The following is a 20,681-nucleotide window of genomic DNA, read 5'->3' on the forward strand; positions in this document are numbered from 1 at the left end:
AACTCCTTGCAGATGCCAATCTAAACGTGTCAGCCAGATGTTGGGTTTTTTTCCGTAACCTAATTCAATTAAAAAATTTTATAAAGGACCACCCATGGAAAATATTTAGGAAATAAATAATTATGTGTACTGTAGCTAAGAAAATTAGTCCCTGGATTTTAAAATATAACAGGAGAAAATACAGGGTGAATTTGATACACACAGAAGACAGTAACATTCCACAGTCTCTTCCTAGTAGATGAATTATATGAACTAGAATATCAGCAAGATATTAAAATGCAGATTGCAGGATATGCAGGATTGCAAGATACCTCTGGAATTTAAATTGTCATTCTTTAATTTTTTCTAACTTTAGCCAAAGAGGTGACATTTAAAACACATTAATTACCCAAGCTTTAGAAGCTAGCTGATGCAGTTTTTGGGAATATCTTACTTTTTTGGGGAATATCTTTTTTTTCCCATGAAACCAGATATCAGCTTAAAAAGAACAGTACCTGTAATAAAAATATGATTAACAAAAGTTTCCACTTTTGTGGGCAGGCAAATATTTTTCCTTGTGTAATATGAGTACTGAGGCTAAATGATACACAAGAATGTAGGACAGAAATTCCCCCCACCCTTGAGTCCAGTCCCTTGTTATTGTGTCAACCACATCCTGTAACTACTACCATAAACTAAAATGTGGCATGTGGGTATTGACTGAGAACAGTTAGCTTTCTAGTCTCACATGTCTGCTTCTGAGACAGAGCACTAAATAAATATGCACAATGAAAAAAACAGCCAAGCCTTTTAAGAGTTAGAATGATGTAAATTCATAGGATCTACTTGCCTTATATACTGGGGGAGTGGCTGCCAACTTCTCCATCTGCATTTTGATTGCAAGAATAAATTAATGAACGCATTCTGAACAAACAAGGAATGGTGTACTAAACTGATGGAACTTCTGATATTTGGATGATTTATTTCAAAAAGGCATTTGAAGAACAAACTGTATCATTGATGCATGACGTACAGAAACAGTAACTAAAAGTTGCACAAGGTGATTTGACAACTTACTCTTTCAGGATCCTAACCTCCAAGCCATGTTATGATCTATATGGTACAGAAAATAAGGCTATGAAACTTAAAGTTGCAGTACTAAACAGAGAAGTTATAACCAGCATACATAATTATATTGGCATAAAATAAGCAAACTGCAATAGTTAGGAAAGAGAACTGCAATAAAGGCCTTTCCAGAGCCATTGAAAGAAGATGCAAGCTTTATCAAGGTGATGCAAAAGCTTATAAAAAGGTTCTGTTGCTCATGTTCTCGATCTCTTCCTGTGGTCAGCAAATAACAGAGCCAGGGCCTGAGTTATCATAAAGAGTCATCAAAAGCTTGAAAGTGAAACAGCACTCTGCTGTGAAGCCAAGATTATCACGGTCCATTCAGATCTCTCAAATTACAGGACAACATAGTCTAAATTATTTTATGAGCTCATTAGGAAAGAAAACAAACACACACATCAAACCAGGGCTCAGTTCCCTTTGTACAGACTAGTCTAACATGTGAATTCATTAAACCATTGCTTAATTCATGAGGTTTCTACCTCACAAGCTAATTCATGGCTTGTAACTCATACACTTATAAGCAAAACACTTACCTAGCTGATGCTGCTTGTCCTTCCTTTTCCACTGCTGTGGAGGCCTTCCTTGCATCACACCAGAAAGCATGAAAGCCTCAGCAGTCTGGCTGCTGTTGGAAAAATTTCAAAAGCCCTTTGGATAAGCTGAAGTTCCTTATACTTTCCAGCTTGGAAGTTTGGTCTGTAACATTTCCATAAGTTAGTGGATTCTGAAGGAACTGCCAGACAATCAATAACAAGGATTATGTCTGCAGGAGACAGCAAGCTGCAGGTGATAATGGCTGCGTAATGACCTGCAGACCTTCCTGTGGGCTGCCTATGTGTCGCTCTCACCTTGACTTAAGGGCACTTCTCCCAGCACACATCAGGCCTTTGCATGAGCTATGTGTCAGCTAAAATCTGAGCAGAAGCTGAGAGTACAGTCACACATGATAGAAAGAAAAGCTTAAACGTGTTTCATGAAATGGAAGAAGACATTATCAGGTATCAGTTTAGAGACAACCTTTACAGGACATAAATTCTTTTTTGATACTTTAAAGATATTGGTTAATATGAAAGTTGTTAAATGTAGTATGGCAAGAGTTTCTGTCACGGCATGTGTATTTTACCCGTAAAAAATCAAATTACCTGGAAGCAGGTCATAAACAAACACAAGATTCTTCACACAGTGTCTAGTTGAGCTGTGGATATGTGCAAATGTGTGAATACCAACAATTTACAAGGTATTGTAAGGCTACGCAATGTGCCCAAGGACCCCAATGGAAAGGCTGTGCAGCCTCATGGAAGAGAAAAAGTAGCACTGAAGGCAACTAAATACCTGGAAGTTAAATCTCTGAGGCTCTGAGTGATAGCTTAGAAGGTGAAAGACAACCTCAAGAGCTTAATCACATATGTTTGCCCTGGTCATATCCTGCTGCAAACATCTGCTTTCAGCTACTGATGAATGAATGGAGGAGGATATTGAACCTTGGTCTGAAACAGGGTTCCAAAACATATCCAACCAAACCACGCAGGATATAAATTTTCCTACTATAGGGGAATTATTTCCTCTCAAACTATTTTTCTTCTTTCCCTGCCTTCAAGGCTGAAGACAGAGAATGAAACAGAATAGAAAAAAGACTGAAGTAAGGGAGCAGAAGTGACAAAGGAGTGAAACATGATGGTCTTTGGGAAAAAAAGACAAAAAGCTGAACAAGCTTCTGGAGAGCCCTGGCTTCATTTCTGCTTGTAGGAAAACAACAAAGGTAGAAACAGCAAACTACATTTAGAAGTGTAATGAAGAATAAGCTGTAACAGAAAACTGGATTTTCTGTTCATTTTTATATGCATTTTCAGTTTTCTTAAGAATCTTTTCCATGCTTTATCTTTCTGTTGAAAAAATGCATGAATTCATCAAGTTCGTCTCTTTGTGAATCTGTTTGCTAATAATTAGCACAAATCTCATGAGAGAAAACAGGGAAAAGGTGCGCAAAATATTAGTGAAATTTATAGGAGTTGGTCCTGGAGCCAGAAAATAGGCAGTTAGATCCGTGCTTTCTGGAGATGATGACAGCTAAAGCTCTGCAGCCTGAGAACTTGGCTAAGGACACTGAGAAGGAGTACCAGAACTCTGGCCAGACTCCAGATGTTTGAGACATTAAGAGAGCTGGTGGGTTGATCTTACATCAATTTGATGAGTAATGGAGACATGTTGCTTGGCCTGATTTCTTCATGGCTCAGAGCCCATTTCAGGATGAAAACAGTCTCAACTATGGTTATAAGAAACAAAATATGAGAAGAAAGAGTACTTACCACAGAGGCAGGCAATAAAAGTAAGGTTTGGTTCATCACAGAATTGAATAATTCATGCAGAAAGGGCCTTTTGGAGGTCACTTGGTCATTCCTCACCACTACCACCGAACCAGGGACAACTTCAAGTTAGATCTAACTTCGGAAGTACATTACATAGGGTCTTCTCCAACCAAGGAGCAAACATCTCCAAGGATAGGGATGCCTTAGCCTTGCAGTTCCCATATTCAACTAATCTCATGTTGTGAGGTTCTCCTTTTTCTCCTTTTCTTCTATTGAACTGAAACTCCATGTGTTCCTGCTGTGCTTCTCATCTTCATGCATCTCTGACAAGAGACTGGCTTCATCTTCTCTGTGCCCTCACATTAGGTAGCTGAAGATAGCAATTTCCCCTTTATCTCCTCTTCTCTAGCATAAGCTAACTCATTTCTTTAGCCTCCCCCTGCCCCCGTTTTCTCTCCTCTCTCTGATCATCTTCATCGCACTCCACTGTACTCACTCTGATTTATCAATACTTTTCTTGTACAGGGAAACCCAAAATGTGATGCTATGCTCCAGTGCTGAACAGAGGGTAACAAACACTTCCCCTAATGTGCTGGCCACATTCTTTCTTATATGGACCAACACGTGGTTGGTCTTCTTCACCAAGAGAGCACATAACAAGTCTCTTTCTAATTATTTTCCATCAGGATGCCTAGATTTTCCTTACAAAAATGGTTTTTATCCAGGCATAACACAGTGTGCACTGCTGCATGTGGCTATTCCACACCAAGTGCAGGACTCTGCCTTTGTTGAACTTCATGAAGTCTTTGTTCAACCATTTCTCCAGCTTGTCAAAATCCCTCTGCCTGACAGCCCTGCACTCCAGTTGACAGCTCTACTACAATTTGATACATCAACAGTGAATAAGGACTAGGGATTGTGCTGTATTGTGCGAGGTGGTTTTTTTTTTTTTTCTTACTCTGGGTATTTCTGCCTGCTCCCTTTTCTGGATGGAATTGTGTGTTAATGATTTTTGCCTTTATGTCAACTGTTTTTTTGGGTTTTTTTTTCCTATTCTTTAAAGATATGTAACAGCTTCCAATAGAATTTGTCTTCTGGACAAATACAAACCCAAAAGTCAGCTTATTCAACAAGATGAATGAATTCTGGATGTTCCTGCTGCCATGATTCATTGCAGCTTTTTAAGAAAAGTAATCTCTTCCAAGGAGAGAGGCAATGTTTTACCTTCTGTATTAAAAGTATATTGTGAACAAAGAATATTCAGCCAACAGATTTTTAACATTATGAACAACTCATATAAAATAGTTGGGAAGGACAGAGTGGGAAAAGACTGAAATAAGATTCCCAACACGTTTTAAGAATAAGAAACACTGAATTACTCAAGGAATGAGCTCACAATTAGCAATATTTTAATAAACAAAGTAAGAAATATGTGACTGGGACCACAATTCCGTAAACCAGACTCTGCTACAGGAATATTTTGCAGGATACAGTGTGGTGCGCTACGCCCAAGGACCCCAAGCCCCAGTTACTGCTGGATCACAGTGGGGATCATCATCAGGGTAGAACACAGGCACTGAATTTTTATAATAAAACTGAAGCCGTGAGAGTAGTTTTTCTACCACATGAGGGTATTTTTCAGACAAATCATTTTTCTCTTCAGGATCATGAACAATATCAAATAGCCAAAGTCTCTTTGTTGGTGGATCAGGTGATTCAATTTTTGATTCATTGAATAGAGATGGTGGAGGGAACCAATGACTGCAGCCTGCAGAAACAGGAACAGACCAAGAGTTTATTTTCAGATAGGGAGCAGTAATGCAGAGAAATAGAGTTACACAAATCCACCCAGTCTCTCAACAAGCCACTGGCCAGTAACCCTTGCTGCATTCCCTAACTCTAGCCCAGCATCACAGTCTCTCCTGTCCAGGGTTACCTATACAGGAATACAGGATTTATGCAAAAATGCTGCACCATTCGGATTCAAACTTCCAAGTCACTTAATTTAAAATCAAGAAATTTCAGGGGCATTCTTCCTGGATTCGATGATTTTTTATGAGTCCCTTCCAGCTTGAGATATTCTGTGACAATTTCTCCACTGCTGTGGAATACAAAATATTCGCAAAATGGAAGAATATGTCGCTTGGATTTTAGAAGCGCCCATTCTACAGTTTTGCATGCGATCAAAAGCCTGAGAAGTTGGCAGAGTAACTAAAAGAAATTAATATATATACTACATAATTAAACCGTGTTTGGAGCAGATGGGAGATATGTGTAAAAAAAAAAAAAGAGTTACTTTGTTACCTGGATATCCAGTTAGCAACTTCCATTTTCCATGTCGGATTGCTGCATGCATGGATATATTGAAAAGTGTAACATTCCATTGAAAAGAATTGCTCTGTGGTAAAGACGTCCTGTTGTCAATGCCAAGACCTTAATAAAACATGAAACTAAGTAAGGTACATTGCATATGCATGAAGTGATTTTTAGAATTCTATTGGAAAACAGCCGTATCATCCATTTATTTTTATGTACTGCATAAAGAACTTACTATATATATGTGCTAAGATCTGTACCATAATTCACTGAATATATTCAACTCAGAACTTGAACTGCACCCCAAAAAGTTACTAGTGAAATAATCACATCTGAGTCTGGATAACTGGTCTCATTTTGTATACAGGTGTTACATGCATATCTCATATAGCTATATGAAGAATGCTCATGATGGGATTTACTAAATTTGCCCATATAGGTGCCAGTATCTTCTTCCAGTTAGGAATACAGCACTGAAAGATCTATTGAATCAATGCTACTACTATTAATTCTCTTTCATCCCTTCAGGAAGCAAGTCTCAGGTGCTGACTTGTACCCACACACAGAGATCTGTCTCTCTGGACTGAGCTGGCTACAATCACACAGACGTCCAGTGAGATATTCCTTTGACACAGTGTAAAGCATGTCTTCATGCTGGTTTTGGTAGAGTTGCATATGACGTGCCCCCATATCCAGATACCAGAGAAAACTAGTGTCAACTATGTGCAAATTCCCTCTCAAAAGGGAACCTGGAGCTCCTTATAGGAGGGGATATTGATTTTCTAGCATCTTTCAAGAGACTACTTTCAATCAGTTCAGGAAATTTGGAAAAGTTAGCGTACAGATTTTTGTCACTGAGAAAAAGAATCCATGAGACATACAATGATCATGTGAGATCCAATATTAGAAGCAGAATTAGTGGTTTCTAAAAAGATTAACATCTGTACATCACAGTGAGACAAATATACATCTGACAGAAAGGAGCAACAGAAAGTTTGAAAAGTAAATGCTGGGACACAATTTCTGGTGGGGTTTTTTTTTTGTTTTTTTTGTTTGGTTTTTTTTTTTTTTACTAAGGTCCTGCTAAATTTCTGTATTTTATTACTGGGCTTCACAATTTGAATCAGTTTTTCTTTAATAAGGCACTTTTTGTACATACCTAAGTTTCCTCTTTACATCACATTCGTGTAATGTTCCCAAATAAATAAGGCTATAAAAGCGGACTACTTGTTTAGAGTATGCATAAACAATGTGGGGAGGACTCAGCTCATCTTAGATCATGAAGTGCTGAAGCTAATGTTAAAAAAACCAAGCACCTATAAAACACTAAGGAAAACTTCTATATACCCCCAGAAGAATTTCTTCTGGAACATAAATTCCCACACAGCCATGTGACATCTGTAGCAGATACAAAAGTTTAAAGATTAATATTGCTTACTCTTCAACAACACTGTTATGTATTATTCTGTCATAGTGTTTGCTACTGGGAATACTCATCTTTGCCATTTACTTTCTTCAATGAAAGACATTCAGAAGATCAAAAAATACAAACATGTTTTCTAAACATTAATTCTCAAAATTATAATATTAATGTTTGGCCTAAAGGAAAAATTATGTAAGTCTGCATTTCTGATTTTAAGGTTTAGCATGGAGGATATGGTTCTGATTGCTGAGCTATAGTATATGAAGCCATAGTATCACACCCTCTTGTGAGACCCCACCTGGAGTATTGTGCCCCATTCTGGAATTTTCAACATAAGAAGCGTATGAAACTGCTGGAACAGGATAAGAGGAGGGCTGCAAAGATGATCAGAGGGCTGGAGCATCTCCCATCTAAGGCTGAGAGAATTAGAATCATAGAATAACCAGGTTGGAAGAGACCCACCGGATCATCGAGTCCAACCATTCCTATCAAACACTAAACCATGACCCTCAGCACCTCGTCCACCTGTGCCTTAAACACCTCCAGGGAAGGGGACTCAACCACCTCCCTGGGCAGCCTGTTCCAGTGCCCAGTGACCCTTTCTGTGAAAAATTATTTCCTAATGTCCAGCCTAAATCTCCCCTGGCAGAGCTTGAGGCCATTCCCTTTTGTCCTGTCCCCTGTCACTTGGGAGAAGAGGCCAGCACCCTCCTCTCTACAACCTCCTTTCAGGTAGTTGTAGAGAGCAATGAGGTCTCCCCTCAGCCTCCTCTTCTCCAGGCTAAACAACCCCAGCTCTCTCCGCCATTCCTCATAAGGCCTGTTCTCCAGTCCCCTCACCAGCTTTGTTGCTCTTCTCTGGACTCGCTCCAGAGCCTCAACATCCTTCTTGTGGTGAGGGGCCCAGAACCGAACACAGTACTCGAGGAGCGGTCTCACCAGTGCCGAGTACAGAGGAAGAATAACCTCCCTGGACCTGCTGGTCACACCGTTTCTGATACAAGCCAAGATGCCATTGGCCTTCTTGGCCACCTGGGCACACTGCTGGCTCATGTTCAGTTGCTGTCAACCAACACCCCCAGGTCCCTCTCCTCCAGGCAGCTTTCTAGACAGAATTCTCCTAGTCTGTAGCTGCACAGGGTTGTTGTGCCCCAAGTGCAGGACCCGGCATTTGTCCTTGTTGAACCTCATGCCATTGGACTCTGCCCAGCGGTCCAGCCTGTTCAGATCCCTTTGCAGAGCCTCCCTACCCTCCAGCAGATCAACACTTCCACCCAGCTTAGTGTCGTCTGCAAACTGGCTAAGGGTGCACTCGATGCCTTCATCCAGGTCATTGATGAATACATTGAACAGGGCTGGACCCAGCACTGAGCCCTGGGGAACCCCACTTGTCCCTGGCCTCCAGCTGGAGTTAACTCCATTTCCCACCACTCTCTGGGCCCGGCCATCCAACCAGTTTTTCACCCAGGAGAGTGTGCGCCTGTCCAGGCCAGAGGCTGACAGTTTCCTAGCAGAATGCTGTGAGAAACTGTGTCAAAGGCTTTACTGAAGTCCAGGAAGATATATCCACAGCCTTTCCCTCATCCAGCAGCCGAGTCACTTTGTCATAGAAGGCGATCAGGTTAGTTTGGCAAGACCTGCCTTTTGTGAACCCATGTTGACTGGGCCTGATCACCCGGTTCTCTTGCATGTGCTTCATGGTAGCACTCAAGATCACCTGCTCCATGACTTTCCCTGGCACTGAGGTCAGACTGACAGGCCTGTAGTTCCCTGGATCCTCCCTGCGACCCTTTTTGTAGATGGGCACAACATCAGCCAGCCTCCAGTCCAGTGGGACTTCCCCAGTCTTCCAGGACTGTTGGAAGATGATGGAAAGGGGTTTGGCCAGCACATCCGCCAGCTCCTTCAATACCCTTGGATGAATCCCATCTGGCCCCATAGACTTGTGTGTGTCTAGTTGGGCTAGCAAGGCTCTGACCACCTCCTCTTGGATCACGGGAGCCTCATTTTGCTCCTCTAACTCCTGGGTTTGTACGCAGAGGGAACAACAACTTTCTTTAAAATTAAAGACTGAGGCAAAGAAGGCATTAAGTACCTCAGCCTTTTCCTCATCCCCTGTCACTGTTGTTCCTTCTGCATCCAATAGGGACTGTATGGTCTCCCCTAGTCCTCCTTTTATTATTTATATATTTATAGAAGGATTTTTTGTTATCTTTCACAGACTTTGCTAATCTGATTTCTAGTTGAGCCTTAGCCCTTCTGATTTTTTCTCTACACAGTCTCACTTCCCTCCTGTAGTCCACCCAAGAGGCCTGTCCCCTCTTCCAGAGCCCATAAACATTTCTCTTCTTCTTGATATCACTCAAGATCTCTCTGTTCAACCAAGCTCGTTTTTTCCCCTGCCAGCTTTTTTTTCCAGAACATGGGGATGGCTTTCTCCTGAGCTGCTAGGACAATTGGGGTTGTTCAGCCTGGTGAAGGGAAGGCTCTGAGGAGACCTTATAGCGACCTTACAGTACCTAGAGGGGGCCTACAAGAAAGCTGGGGAGGAACATTTTGCATGGGCTTGTAGTGATAGGACTAGGAGAAATGGCTTTAAATTGCAAGGTGGAAGACGTAGATCAAACATTAGGAAGAAATTCTTCATGACAAGGGTGGTGAGGCACCAGCACAGGTTGCCCAGGAGAGCTGTGGCTGCCCCATCCCTGGAGGTGTTTAAGGCCAGGTCAGATGGGGCCTTGGGTAACCTGATCTAGTGGGATGTTCCTGCCCATGGCAGGCGGTGTGGAAGGAGATGATCTTTAAGGTCCCTTTTCCAACCCAAACCATTCTATGATTCTATAGTTATACAAGACAAATTATTTAAAATGCTTCAAATAAACAATATGAATGATATTATTTCTTTTACATACTACAAAAAATATTCTTAGAATGCCCTGCATGCCACTTAAAGTAAGAAGATTACAATTTTTTTTAAAAAATTCTTATTTAGTCCAGGTAACAAAACCAAACTCCTAAACTAAGAAATGCTTTTACTAGGGCTTGTAATTTGTTTGGTAGATTACTACATTTCATGAGATTTTTTTGAAGAGAAAAAGATAAATTGCCTTATGTTGAGTTATTATAAACAGAGCTATGCCAGTAATGTTCACTCACCCATTGCAAGCACTTGTGCCAAAGAAACATGCTGTCTACTGTTGAGAGAAATATATTACTTCCCAGGCAGTACAGGTCAACATCTATCCGAGGTATCAGCTATGGAAAACAGAGTGATGCTTGTCTGAGGGGGACACTGGACATTTGCCCAGGGACATGGTTTAGTGGTTGATAGGAATGGTTGGACTCGATGACCCTGGAGATCTTTTCCAACCTAGTGGTTCTGTGAATGCTGTTTACATAGGACACTTACAGGACTGCCAGTTTACTACAGTTTACTACATTATATAGTATCAGAAACGGCGTGACCAGCAGGTCCAGGGAGGTTATTCTTCCTCTGTACTCCGCACTGGTGAGACCGCTCCTCGAGTACTGTGTTCAGTTCTGGGCCCCTCACCACAAGAAGGATGTTGAGGCTCTGGAACGAGTCCAGAGAAGAGCAATGAAGCTGGTGAAGGGGCTGGAGAACAGGCCTTATGAGGAACAGCTGAGAGAGCTGGGGTTGTTTAGCCTGGAGAAGAGGAGGCTGAGGGGAGACCTCATTGCTCTCTACAACTACCTGAAAGGAGGTTGTAGAGAGGAGGGTGCTGGCCTCTTCTCCCAAGTGACAGGGGACAGGACAAAAGGGAATGGCCTCAAGCTCTGCCAGGGGAGATTTAGGCTGGACATTAGGAAATAATTTTTCACAGAAAGGGTCACTGGGCACTGGAACAGGCTGCCCAGGGAGGTGGTTGAGTCACCTTCCCTGGAGGTGTTTAAGGCACAGGTGGACGAGGTGCTAAGGGGCATGGTTTAGCGTTTGATAGGAATGGTTGGACTCGATGATCCGGTGGGTCTCTTCCAACCTGGTGATTCTATATAAGCACCAGATATAGAACTAAGATAAATAAAAATATTGCTTGATATGAGTTGTCTTCTTCCTATCATAGGACTCTCACCTTAAGCTCGGATATTCTTCCCCTTGCATTTGCCTTACCTTTTCCTTCTCTTCAGCCAAAGTGTTAAGTTGCTACCTCCACCTTTACTCTTAAGCTTCTGCTAGTGCAGGTGAATGCAAAATGCCTGGGCAGCCTTCTCCTCTGCTGTATGAATTTTACAGGGATTGCTTTTCCCGTTTGACAGACTAAAGAAGTCACACCATTTTATTTCCTTTGAAAGATAAAATATTAATTCCCATAGCACCTAAGAAGGTTTTCTCTGCAACTGTTTTAGATTGTTGGTTTGGGTTTTTTTCCATCATGGTGAACCAGGCTGTCAGAACAGCCCTGTGGACATATTCAGCAGTCAGAAGACAGATGCCTTTTATGGAGCTGTGAAATCAAGTTTTCTTCACATGTACACATACTGTCTTTATACACATATATAAAAATGTGATGCTTTTGCTTGTGCAAAGCTAGATGTTTTATTTTTCTACTATTTGATCACCAGTGTATCAGTGGCTAATGAAATACAAAAGCTTTTTTTATCTTAGAAAAAATCCCACACCTTTTGCCATGAATTTTCTTACTTTCAAACAGAAGCCACTGTTTCCTGAACCCCAACTTTAGAGATTTACTAGCTGCTATACTTCTTTTAAAATAATCTCTTTGGAAATTATGTAACTTCTCCAAGTTAAGAAAGCAGTGAAATTTCATTCAGATTTTTATTTTCAAATACTTAATGCTACAACAAATTGATCTAAATATTTTAGTGTTTTGTTTGGAGTTGTAGTTCACCAAAAAGTATTCATATAGCTTTTATATGTCTATAGAAAAAGCAAATGCTTCAGAAAATATCCTTGGTAAATGACTTCGGAGTCTATGCTGTATTTCAAGAGTATCATTTGTCTTAACAGCCTGAAAACTGTTTTCAGGATCAGTTTTTAAAAGGAATTGAGATGGCCAACTCCTACTACCACAAAAGCAGTTTACTGTCTAAGCACTTTAAGAGTCTAGCCCTTTATCCCTTACGAAAACTTCAGCTTAGTTCTTTCATTTCCATTATCATACATTGTCTCTATAAAGAGATAAAAATTTCAAATGAGGATGTTGTCATGGTTTAGCCCCACCCAGCTAAATCTCGGCAGCTAAAACTGTGCAACTGAGCTTCCAAAATCCCTTCACCCCTCAACCCTGTAAGAAAAGGGAAAGAGGGAAATGAGAAGAAAAAGACTTGCGGGTTGGAAACTAGAACTACAGCTTTAATGAGATGAAGAGGATGATGATGATGATACTGAAAATAATTAGAAAGTAATAAAATATATACAAATACATGAAATCACGCCCTCACCCCTCCACTGACTATATGTCACCACAAATACTGTAGAGCAGACATGAGGGAATGGGTCCACGGCTCAGAGGGCGCTGGACTCAGGAACACATGGATCTGGGACCAGGAACAGCCAGACAGACGATATCCTTACTTGGGTGTCAGCCACCACAGAAGACAGCAAGACCCTTGTGACTCTCAACTTCATACTGAGTATGACGTATATGGGGTGTAATACTCAGTAGGTCAGTTTAGGGTCACCCGCCCTATTCGTCCCTCCTCACAGGTGTGAATCTCTTCCCCAAGTTTGAGGATCGCCTTGGTTAAGTATAAGCATTGGCCTTTCTGCATACCAATGCCCTGTGTTATCTCTTTAGAGAACACTGTCTCAGAAACATGCAGTTAGCTTTCAGAAAAATGAAGTCATTTACAGCAACTGAGTTAGTCACAAAACTAATTTACTTCAAACTACAACAGATGTAAAAGTCAAACTAATTTTAGGTGGCTAACATTTCAATGCACTTCTTCCCTTGTGACTGATATATGCTTGAAAATCAATCATCTAGTCCTTGGCTGATACAATCCTAGTTACCTAACAGGAACTTATTTAAAATAAATAAATAAAAAAATTATCTGACCAGCGTGAAAAAGACAGAAATGTCTGAAAATCCCATTTTTTTCTGTATAACTCAAAATCTTTTCAATTCCTCTAGTACTGCTGTACACTAATATAATTTTGTAACCCTTTGATGCCTGCAATGTTACATGGAAATTAAAATAAAAGAAAGGTTGATCCTGTTTTAGTACAATTTACAGCTTTAGACGTCTTATCAGAAGTTCTCTACCCCTTATACAGTACAAGGCCTATACATCTAACATGTTTATTTTTCTAAGTCTTATGATGTTCTTGACAGGTTTCACTGATATTCTCTGAAATATTTAACATTCAGTCTAAAGCAAATGTCTTCATAGCAAGGCAAATATTGCAAGTACCACGTAACCAAAATTTGTAAAAGAAGATTTAAGGATAGTCAACATCCACATTGTGTAAATTTTCAAGGTTAAAAAAAAGAAAAGGCATATTATGATTATTTTTTTTAAATTAAAGGCTCCACAAATTTAGCTTAGTCTAAACTATAAATTTATGGAATCATTTCATTAAATGTAAAACATTATTTCAGAGTATATTCATTTAACCTTTGCTATCTGATTTTTAAGAATAAGAAGGAAGAAGATAAACTGCAATTTTTCAGCTAAGATTTTAGAAGGGGAATACATAGGGGAATATATATTCTATATAAGTACATATATGATATTTGCACAGATTCAATAAGTATAGATCAATTACTCTTCTTATTCATTTAGCTCTCCTCCATCTTTCTTTCAGTGAGACCAACTCAAGCAATTGGTAGAAACCTAAAATATGGAGATATAAATAGACAGTACATCTAAAAATAAAATATTTTGCCTTCAGTCTATGATTAAGATGATGAAAACGACCAATGTTGAGAAGATTTCTTGGTTGGTAAGAGATCAAAGAGAACACAGTTCTCTAACATGCCATTTAGCAAGGACCTGACCACAAAACTTAAGAGTCCAAAACAATATTGCTTTAAGTATGTTATATTTTTGTACACTGTGGTCTACAATACTACTGTGGAGGGAAGCAATGTTGGGTACGGGAGAACAATTTTGGAGAAGGACAGAAGAATGTTAATTTGTTATTTATTTGGGAGACAGAGCCCTGCCCAAAGAATTAATCTAAACAGACCAAGTGAGTGTCAGATTGACTATGCCTCTACATTTTTCCAGTATCCTACAGTAACAAAAACTTTCTCTTATAAGCAACTACATACATAGTCAATGCCCTTTATGAACCACAAAACCTGACGCTGCCTGTACCACAACTATGTGTGCATATTGCATTACCTGCATGTCTAAATGCCTGACACAACCGGTGAGTGAACCAACTAGGGAAGGTGCCCTGCTGGGACTGCTGTTTGTGAAAAGAGAAGGCCTTGTGGGAGATGTGACAGTAGGGCACAGTGATAATGAGATGGTAGGATTGTCAGTTCTAAGAGGAGTAAGAAGGGGAATCAGAAGACTTCAGACTCTTCAGAAGGCTGGTTGATAAAGTTCCACGGGGGAGAGTCCTGAAGGGCAAAGGAGCCCAGGAGGGCTGGATGCTTTTCAAGAATGAAATCCTGGTGGTGCAAGAGCAGGCTGTCTCTGTGTGCCAGAAAATGACCCAGCAAGGAAGAAAACCATCTTGGCTGAGCAGAGAGCTCTGGGTAGATCTCAGAAAAAAAGAGGACAGTATTCAAGCTTTGGAAGGAGACATAGGTATCTCAGGAGGATTACAGGGATGAAGTGAGAAAACGCATTTTCTCTCATGCAGAGAGAAAATCAGAAGGGCTAAAACCCAATTAGAAATTAGATTGGACAATTCTGTGAAAGATAAGAAAAAATTTAAATCTTTCTACAAATATTTCAACAACAAAAAGAGGGCCACGGAGAATCTCTATCCTTTACTGGACACAGGGGGTACAATAGCGACAAAGAATGAGGATAAGGTTAAGGTACTTAATGCCTACTTTGGCTCAGTCTTTAATAGTAAGTTAAGATGTTCTCTGGGTACTCAGCCTTACAAGCTGGAATAAAGGGAGGAAGAGCAAAACAAAGCTCCCCTTATCCATGAGCTACTGGTTAGAGATCTGCTCAGTCAGACATTCACAAGTCTATGGGGCCAGGTGGGTATTGAGGGAGCTGGTGGATGTGCTTGCCAAACCCCTTTCCATCATCTTCCAGCAGTCCTGGCTGACTGGGGAAGTTCCACTTGACTGGAGGCTGGCAGACATTCTGCTCATTAACAAGAAAGTTTGCAGATCCACGGAACTACAGGCCTCTTCGTCTGACTTCAGTGCTGGGGGAGGGCATGGGTTAGGGCATCTTGTGTGCCGTTTCACAGCACATGCAAGACTACTGGGTGATCAGGCCCAGTCAGCATGGGTATAAAATATATAAAATGATGGCCTGTGAGTCACTCATCATAGTCCTAGAGTGAAACTTTGGGATCATGACAGATTGAGCTGACACTTTTTAAGAATTACATCAACACCGGTCAAAACAAAAACTGAGTGCAACAAATTATCAGAAAGGGACTTAAGAACAAAGCAAAAAGCTCTATGCAACTGGAAAACTGTAGTTCTGATCTTCTCATCTCAGAAATAACACAGTATGATTGAAAATGCTTAGAACCAAATTACAAAGTTGGGTTATGTTCAGCCCCTCACGAACTAAAATCCTCTGCTAGATGTACATTCTGCTTTATTAAATTCATGTGTTCAGGGAATTTCAGGGACCTGGCTACTGCCATCCCCTTCAGGATCAAAGGAAGGTTCTTCCCATTGTATGTGATGCGGAGCAAAAGTAACCAATCAATCAACAACTTATTGTTGTGATAGACAGGGGACATATCAATGTATCACACAGGCCAAACACTTCAAATGCTTACTACTCGAGACCTCATGAAGTATCTTGAGTGAAACTCCATTGTCTTTGTAGCTGTTAGTACATTCAATACAACTACAATTTCCACCTGACCCGACTAGACATCATCTACAGTGCAGAATGGGACTACAGCATGTACCCACAATAAGAAAAACTCAAGCATGCTGAGATACTAAATGAGACAAAATCGTTTACCCAGGAAATTAATTGTCTGCTTTTGCCAGTAACAGCTGCATTCCAACTGGACTGTACTACATTCTCTGAACAAACATAATTTTGGCTACATCCTCAAATTCAATTACGTGACTTTTTTATTTAGTCATCAGAGATGTTTCTTGGAAAGCCTCCACGTTATTCCATTGCTTTGTAAAATCTTCTTTTAATAGCATCTCAGTTTGTTGCTATCAGAACAGCTAGAACATCTCTGTGAAATAATGCCACCCTGCTGTCCCTAGCCCCATGTGATATAGTAGGCACTGCATAAGCCACAATTGTCACTACAATAGCATTGTAATAAAATCATACTTATTTGGAAAGACTCTTGGGAGGAGCCTTGGGAGTGCTCACGTTTTCAGACTTATCTTTGCTAACAGATGTTGGAAAGACATACAGAGCTATAGCTGCAACAAGAAATCCCCATCACAGGATTCTGTCAGTTGTGCCCTCAGAGCAAGGAACACAGCCATAACAAGGACACACCACACAGCTAGAAGACAAGAAATAACTGACCACCACAAACAAGTGCTTGCAGTAAGACAGCTTTAAGGAATGAAGTGGCACTTATGCGTATGTCCAAAAACAGACACAGCATTTAAAATAATTCAATCCTGTGCATACAGATTGTCAGCTCATTGAAGACTGTTACTCCAGCAAGACAGGCTTTCTAAAGGTACTGCCACCTGGTAATGGCATGGCTCAAAGAGAAAAACTAGCTGTTCAATTATTTTTTTTTTTTTTAATTTCTGCTGAGATTATGAGTAATTGAAAAAAAATTTCTTTACTCCGCAAAAATATTTTAATAAAACAGAGAGGAGTGAACAACTTTATGTCACAGAGTACAATTCTGCTTAACAGCTGAATCAAAGACTGAGAAAAAAACCACAAAGGCAACTTCCACTAGAACTTAAAGGCAACAAACAATAATCGGTATTATTTTCATAGTAACGGGATGCATATGCCTCCCAGCCTCTTGTGATCTGATTAGTAGTCTATCAAAGACACAGAGGAGATCCTCTGACAGAAGTCCAGGACCAGCAAACCAAAACTCACTCATATCTGAAACCCAAACACAAAAAGAGTATCTTCTAGTATATTTATTATCGTCTTTAAAATCAATACACATTTTAATCATGCAAGAAATTCCTATTGTTTTCACCAGTTTCTATATATTGCCAGAAAAATGGTAATGGTATCATTCTTCTACTGCTTCCATTAAAATAAATAAAAGCACATCACTGTTTCTGTCCTAATGTAAAACATTTCCCTTTATTATAAGGATCTGAAACATTAACTTACATGATGCTCATTAAACAGAACAGAAAGAAAACCCAAGCAGTTAAAAAAAATAAATCACAGGTGATTGCATTTCCATCAATAAACTCCTTCAAATCTCCTTAGACTGTTTTATATAGAAGAAGCAGTAAGAAAAAAAATCACAGGCTTTCTTAAATATTATGGAATGCCACATAAAAATTACTCTCATGAAAGCAGTCTTCACCCTCCTAGAAATCTCACCACATGCACACACACAAAACCTCCATGACTGGCAGGTTCATTGTCCATTACTAATACTCAACTGTGGAATAGCAGGAGTTCTGTCAGGGCTTGAAGAAATCCACACTGAAACTAATGGGAACCTTTCCATTAATTCCAGTGAGCTCTAGTTCAGACTGGTTAAGTGTTAGTAGTAACAAACAAAGAATTCACACCCTACCAACATCTCTTAATCAACCAAATGAAGCTAAAATCCCCTTTATCCATGCAGTTCAGTAGCCAGAGTATAACTTCCATGAAACCTTTGTATGAAAGGCTTCCCTATTTGGATTCACAACAATAATTTCTGGCAACAATACATATATTTTAATCACACCCCTCCCCCAAATTTTCCCCAAATTAAAGTGATTCTGAAGTCAAAAGAAAAGCACCAATACATGATTTACCAAGTCTCAGAAAAAAAGCTTAAGAAAATAGAATCCATAAAATCTGTAACAGCACATAACCTCATGATTGCTACCAAAAGTTGAGGTGTATGGATGAGCAGAGAAAACCACATTCCAGATCCCTTCTCCCTGCTGTAAAATCCATGTCACTAAGCTCAGAAGTTAAGATCTAGAAACTGTTTACTTAAACAGATTGTTTCATGTTCCCTGAAGCACTGAAGCAGCAGAATAAAAGCAGATTTCACGTAACAAGCACCTGAACACTCGATTCCTTAGAGAAGCATGCAGCCAGAAAGGAAAACACCAAGTCAAGAACCATAACTTCCCTGCAGTTAAAATCAGGAAGCCACACTACAACTTTTCCTTGTGGTCAGTGTTGTATCCTAAAACCACGTCTTCTGAACTTCAGCATTTTACCAACTGCCCAGTAGTTTCCTCCCAGAAGGAAGAAATTCTCAGGTCATACCAAAAGCCCTAGCCAACTGCATGCTACATAAATTATTGTTTGTCCACTAAAGCAAGAGTATGGAAACACATGGCTATTCTCCATACATTTATAAACGGAACTGAGGAAAAGAGAGAGTATTTATTTCCCCTATAACTATAGAAAAATAAAGAGTCTTAGATAGAAGTAGATGAGGATTCCCCAGGAAAAATTGTCACTTGCCCATAAACAGAAAATTTTGCAGTGTTTTACATAGATGCAGTAGAAACTTTGTAGATGGTACTGCATTGGAAATTTATGTAATAATTTCATACAATGGAAACGTCATGACAAAAATTATCTTGCTAGTCTTGATTCTTTAAAGCAACATGTTGCTTAGTTTTCATCAAGAAATGCACAAGACCAAGCAAACTCCAGGAGGGCTTTTAAGAATTTCTGCCTATTGCTTTGGCAAAGTGCATACTGTTACCATGGCACAAAGGAACTCAAGTTCTTCCTGCAACTGATTCACTCCTGGGATCTCGTGCACACAAGGCAGTCAGCTGGGTATAACCAGTCCTAGCTAAAACGCCAATCTCTTGGCTTGATTCTCCACAAATTGTCTTAAGACTGCTGAATTTCAGCAAATCTCTGTCAATGAACTGTTAAAATTAAATCACAGATATCTTCCACAAAATTCAGGAAAATGTTAAGGCCTCCCAATTATAATGGATAATACTAGAAATGTCTGACCCATTCTTTCTTGTAATCTATGACCTGAAGGAACATAATTCCGTTTTCTCTGAATTAACTCCTACTTTCATGACTAGATTTTTGGGAAGAGATGGAGAAATGGGCAGGAGAAAATGTTATGGATACTTACCACAACACACACAGTCACCATCATCAACATTAAGGCCAAAATGTCTCAGAAAGTACATATATTTTGAAATCTTGATCAACACTTGCTCTATAAGATTTGTAGCTGTTTTACGTCCATTGCAAATTTAATCTTTCTGAGAGAAAAATCTATGGGGAAATATAGAAAAAATATATTTTTCTGCTACAGGAAAATTTAAATATTAAAGTTTCAGTGTATGACTTTAACTCTGAGTCCAAGCAGATTATTTAGACTGTTTTAAGTAATGTATATACGAGTACGTTGTCTGTGAGCAAACTGGTTTTGCATTGACATTAACAAAACTATAATCAGTAGGCCACTTAGTGCTTCATAGACTTCTGCATTCTTATGAAGCACCAAAGACAAAAAAAGTCTCATACAAATCAAGCTAGTATTTACAAAGTAGCTTTGAATAGCGCTGTCTGATTAAGTAGCATTTTCCAACTTCACAATAACCAAAACCACTATTGATATGCAAGCTGACCAAGTTCTTCATGATTATTTCTAGGCCTACTGCAGTGCTATGAACAGCTGTTGTTACTGTTGTACTGCAGAATACAGGCAATTCTTCTTCCTCCTGGAGAGAAAATGTTGCATATTTTTGGAAAAAGCTCAGAGTCCCATGAGACACCTTCTTCCAGCTACACTTTTACTTCCTGATACAGATAAAGCAAATACATTTTTGCTTTTCTTCTCAGTCTTTTAAGGCGTATAGTTCTTCCTTCATACTTACAATGAATAAAATAAATCATGTATTGCATGGTATTTCTAAAAGTTTCTAAATGACAGCTCAATAGTCAGTAGTAGCTCTTTGAAAGTGATGTTTTTTCATTTCAGTAACATCTGTATGACCTTTGGTTTTACTCATCCTCACTCATAATGTACATTCATGAAGTTCCACAAGTGTCTGTAGGTGAGATAATTAATGCAAGAGAACATGAAAACGTATCAGAAGGAAGGACAAGCTTGCTACAGTCACTTTGAAGCGTGGATGGCTTTGTGGGCTAACAAGGCCTTTGCATATAAGTACTTTTAACTGATTTTTTAATTTTTTTTTTTCTAACTGTGATGTATAGAGAAATTATTTCACCTCAACAAGGAAGATCTGGAAATGTCAAGGGCTATTCCA

General features: G+C 39.7%; 1 protein-coding gene across 1 annotated transcript in view; it reads right to left on the reverse strand.

Moving 5' to 3' along the window:
* Window positions 1-4,768: 4,768 nt before the first annotated feature.
* ARSB (arylsulfatase B) overlaps window positions 4,769-20,681 on the reverse strand; it is a 64,373-nt gene continuing 48,460 nt past the window's right edge. Inside the window, exons 7-8 of the mRNA XM_069880731.1 lie at window positions 5,721-5,849; window positions 4,769-5,184 (exon numbers count right to left, since the gene is read on the reverse strand). Of these exons, the coding sequence (XP_069736832.1) occupies window positions 4,919-5,184; window positions 5,721-5,849 (395 nt within the window). The 3' untranslated portion in view covers window positions 4,769-4,918. The remainder of the gene's footprint in view (window positions 5,185-5,720; window positions 5,850-20,681) is intronic.

The sequence above is a fragment of the Phaenicophaeus curvirostris genome, chromosome Z, assembly GCF_032191515.1.
Source record: "Phaenicophaeus curvirostris isolate KB17595 chromosome Z, BPBGC_Pcur_1.0, whole genome shotgun sequence".
NCBI lineage: Eukaryota > Metazoa > Chordata > Aves > Cuculiformes > Cuculidae > Phaenicophaeus > Phaenicophaeus curvirostris.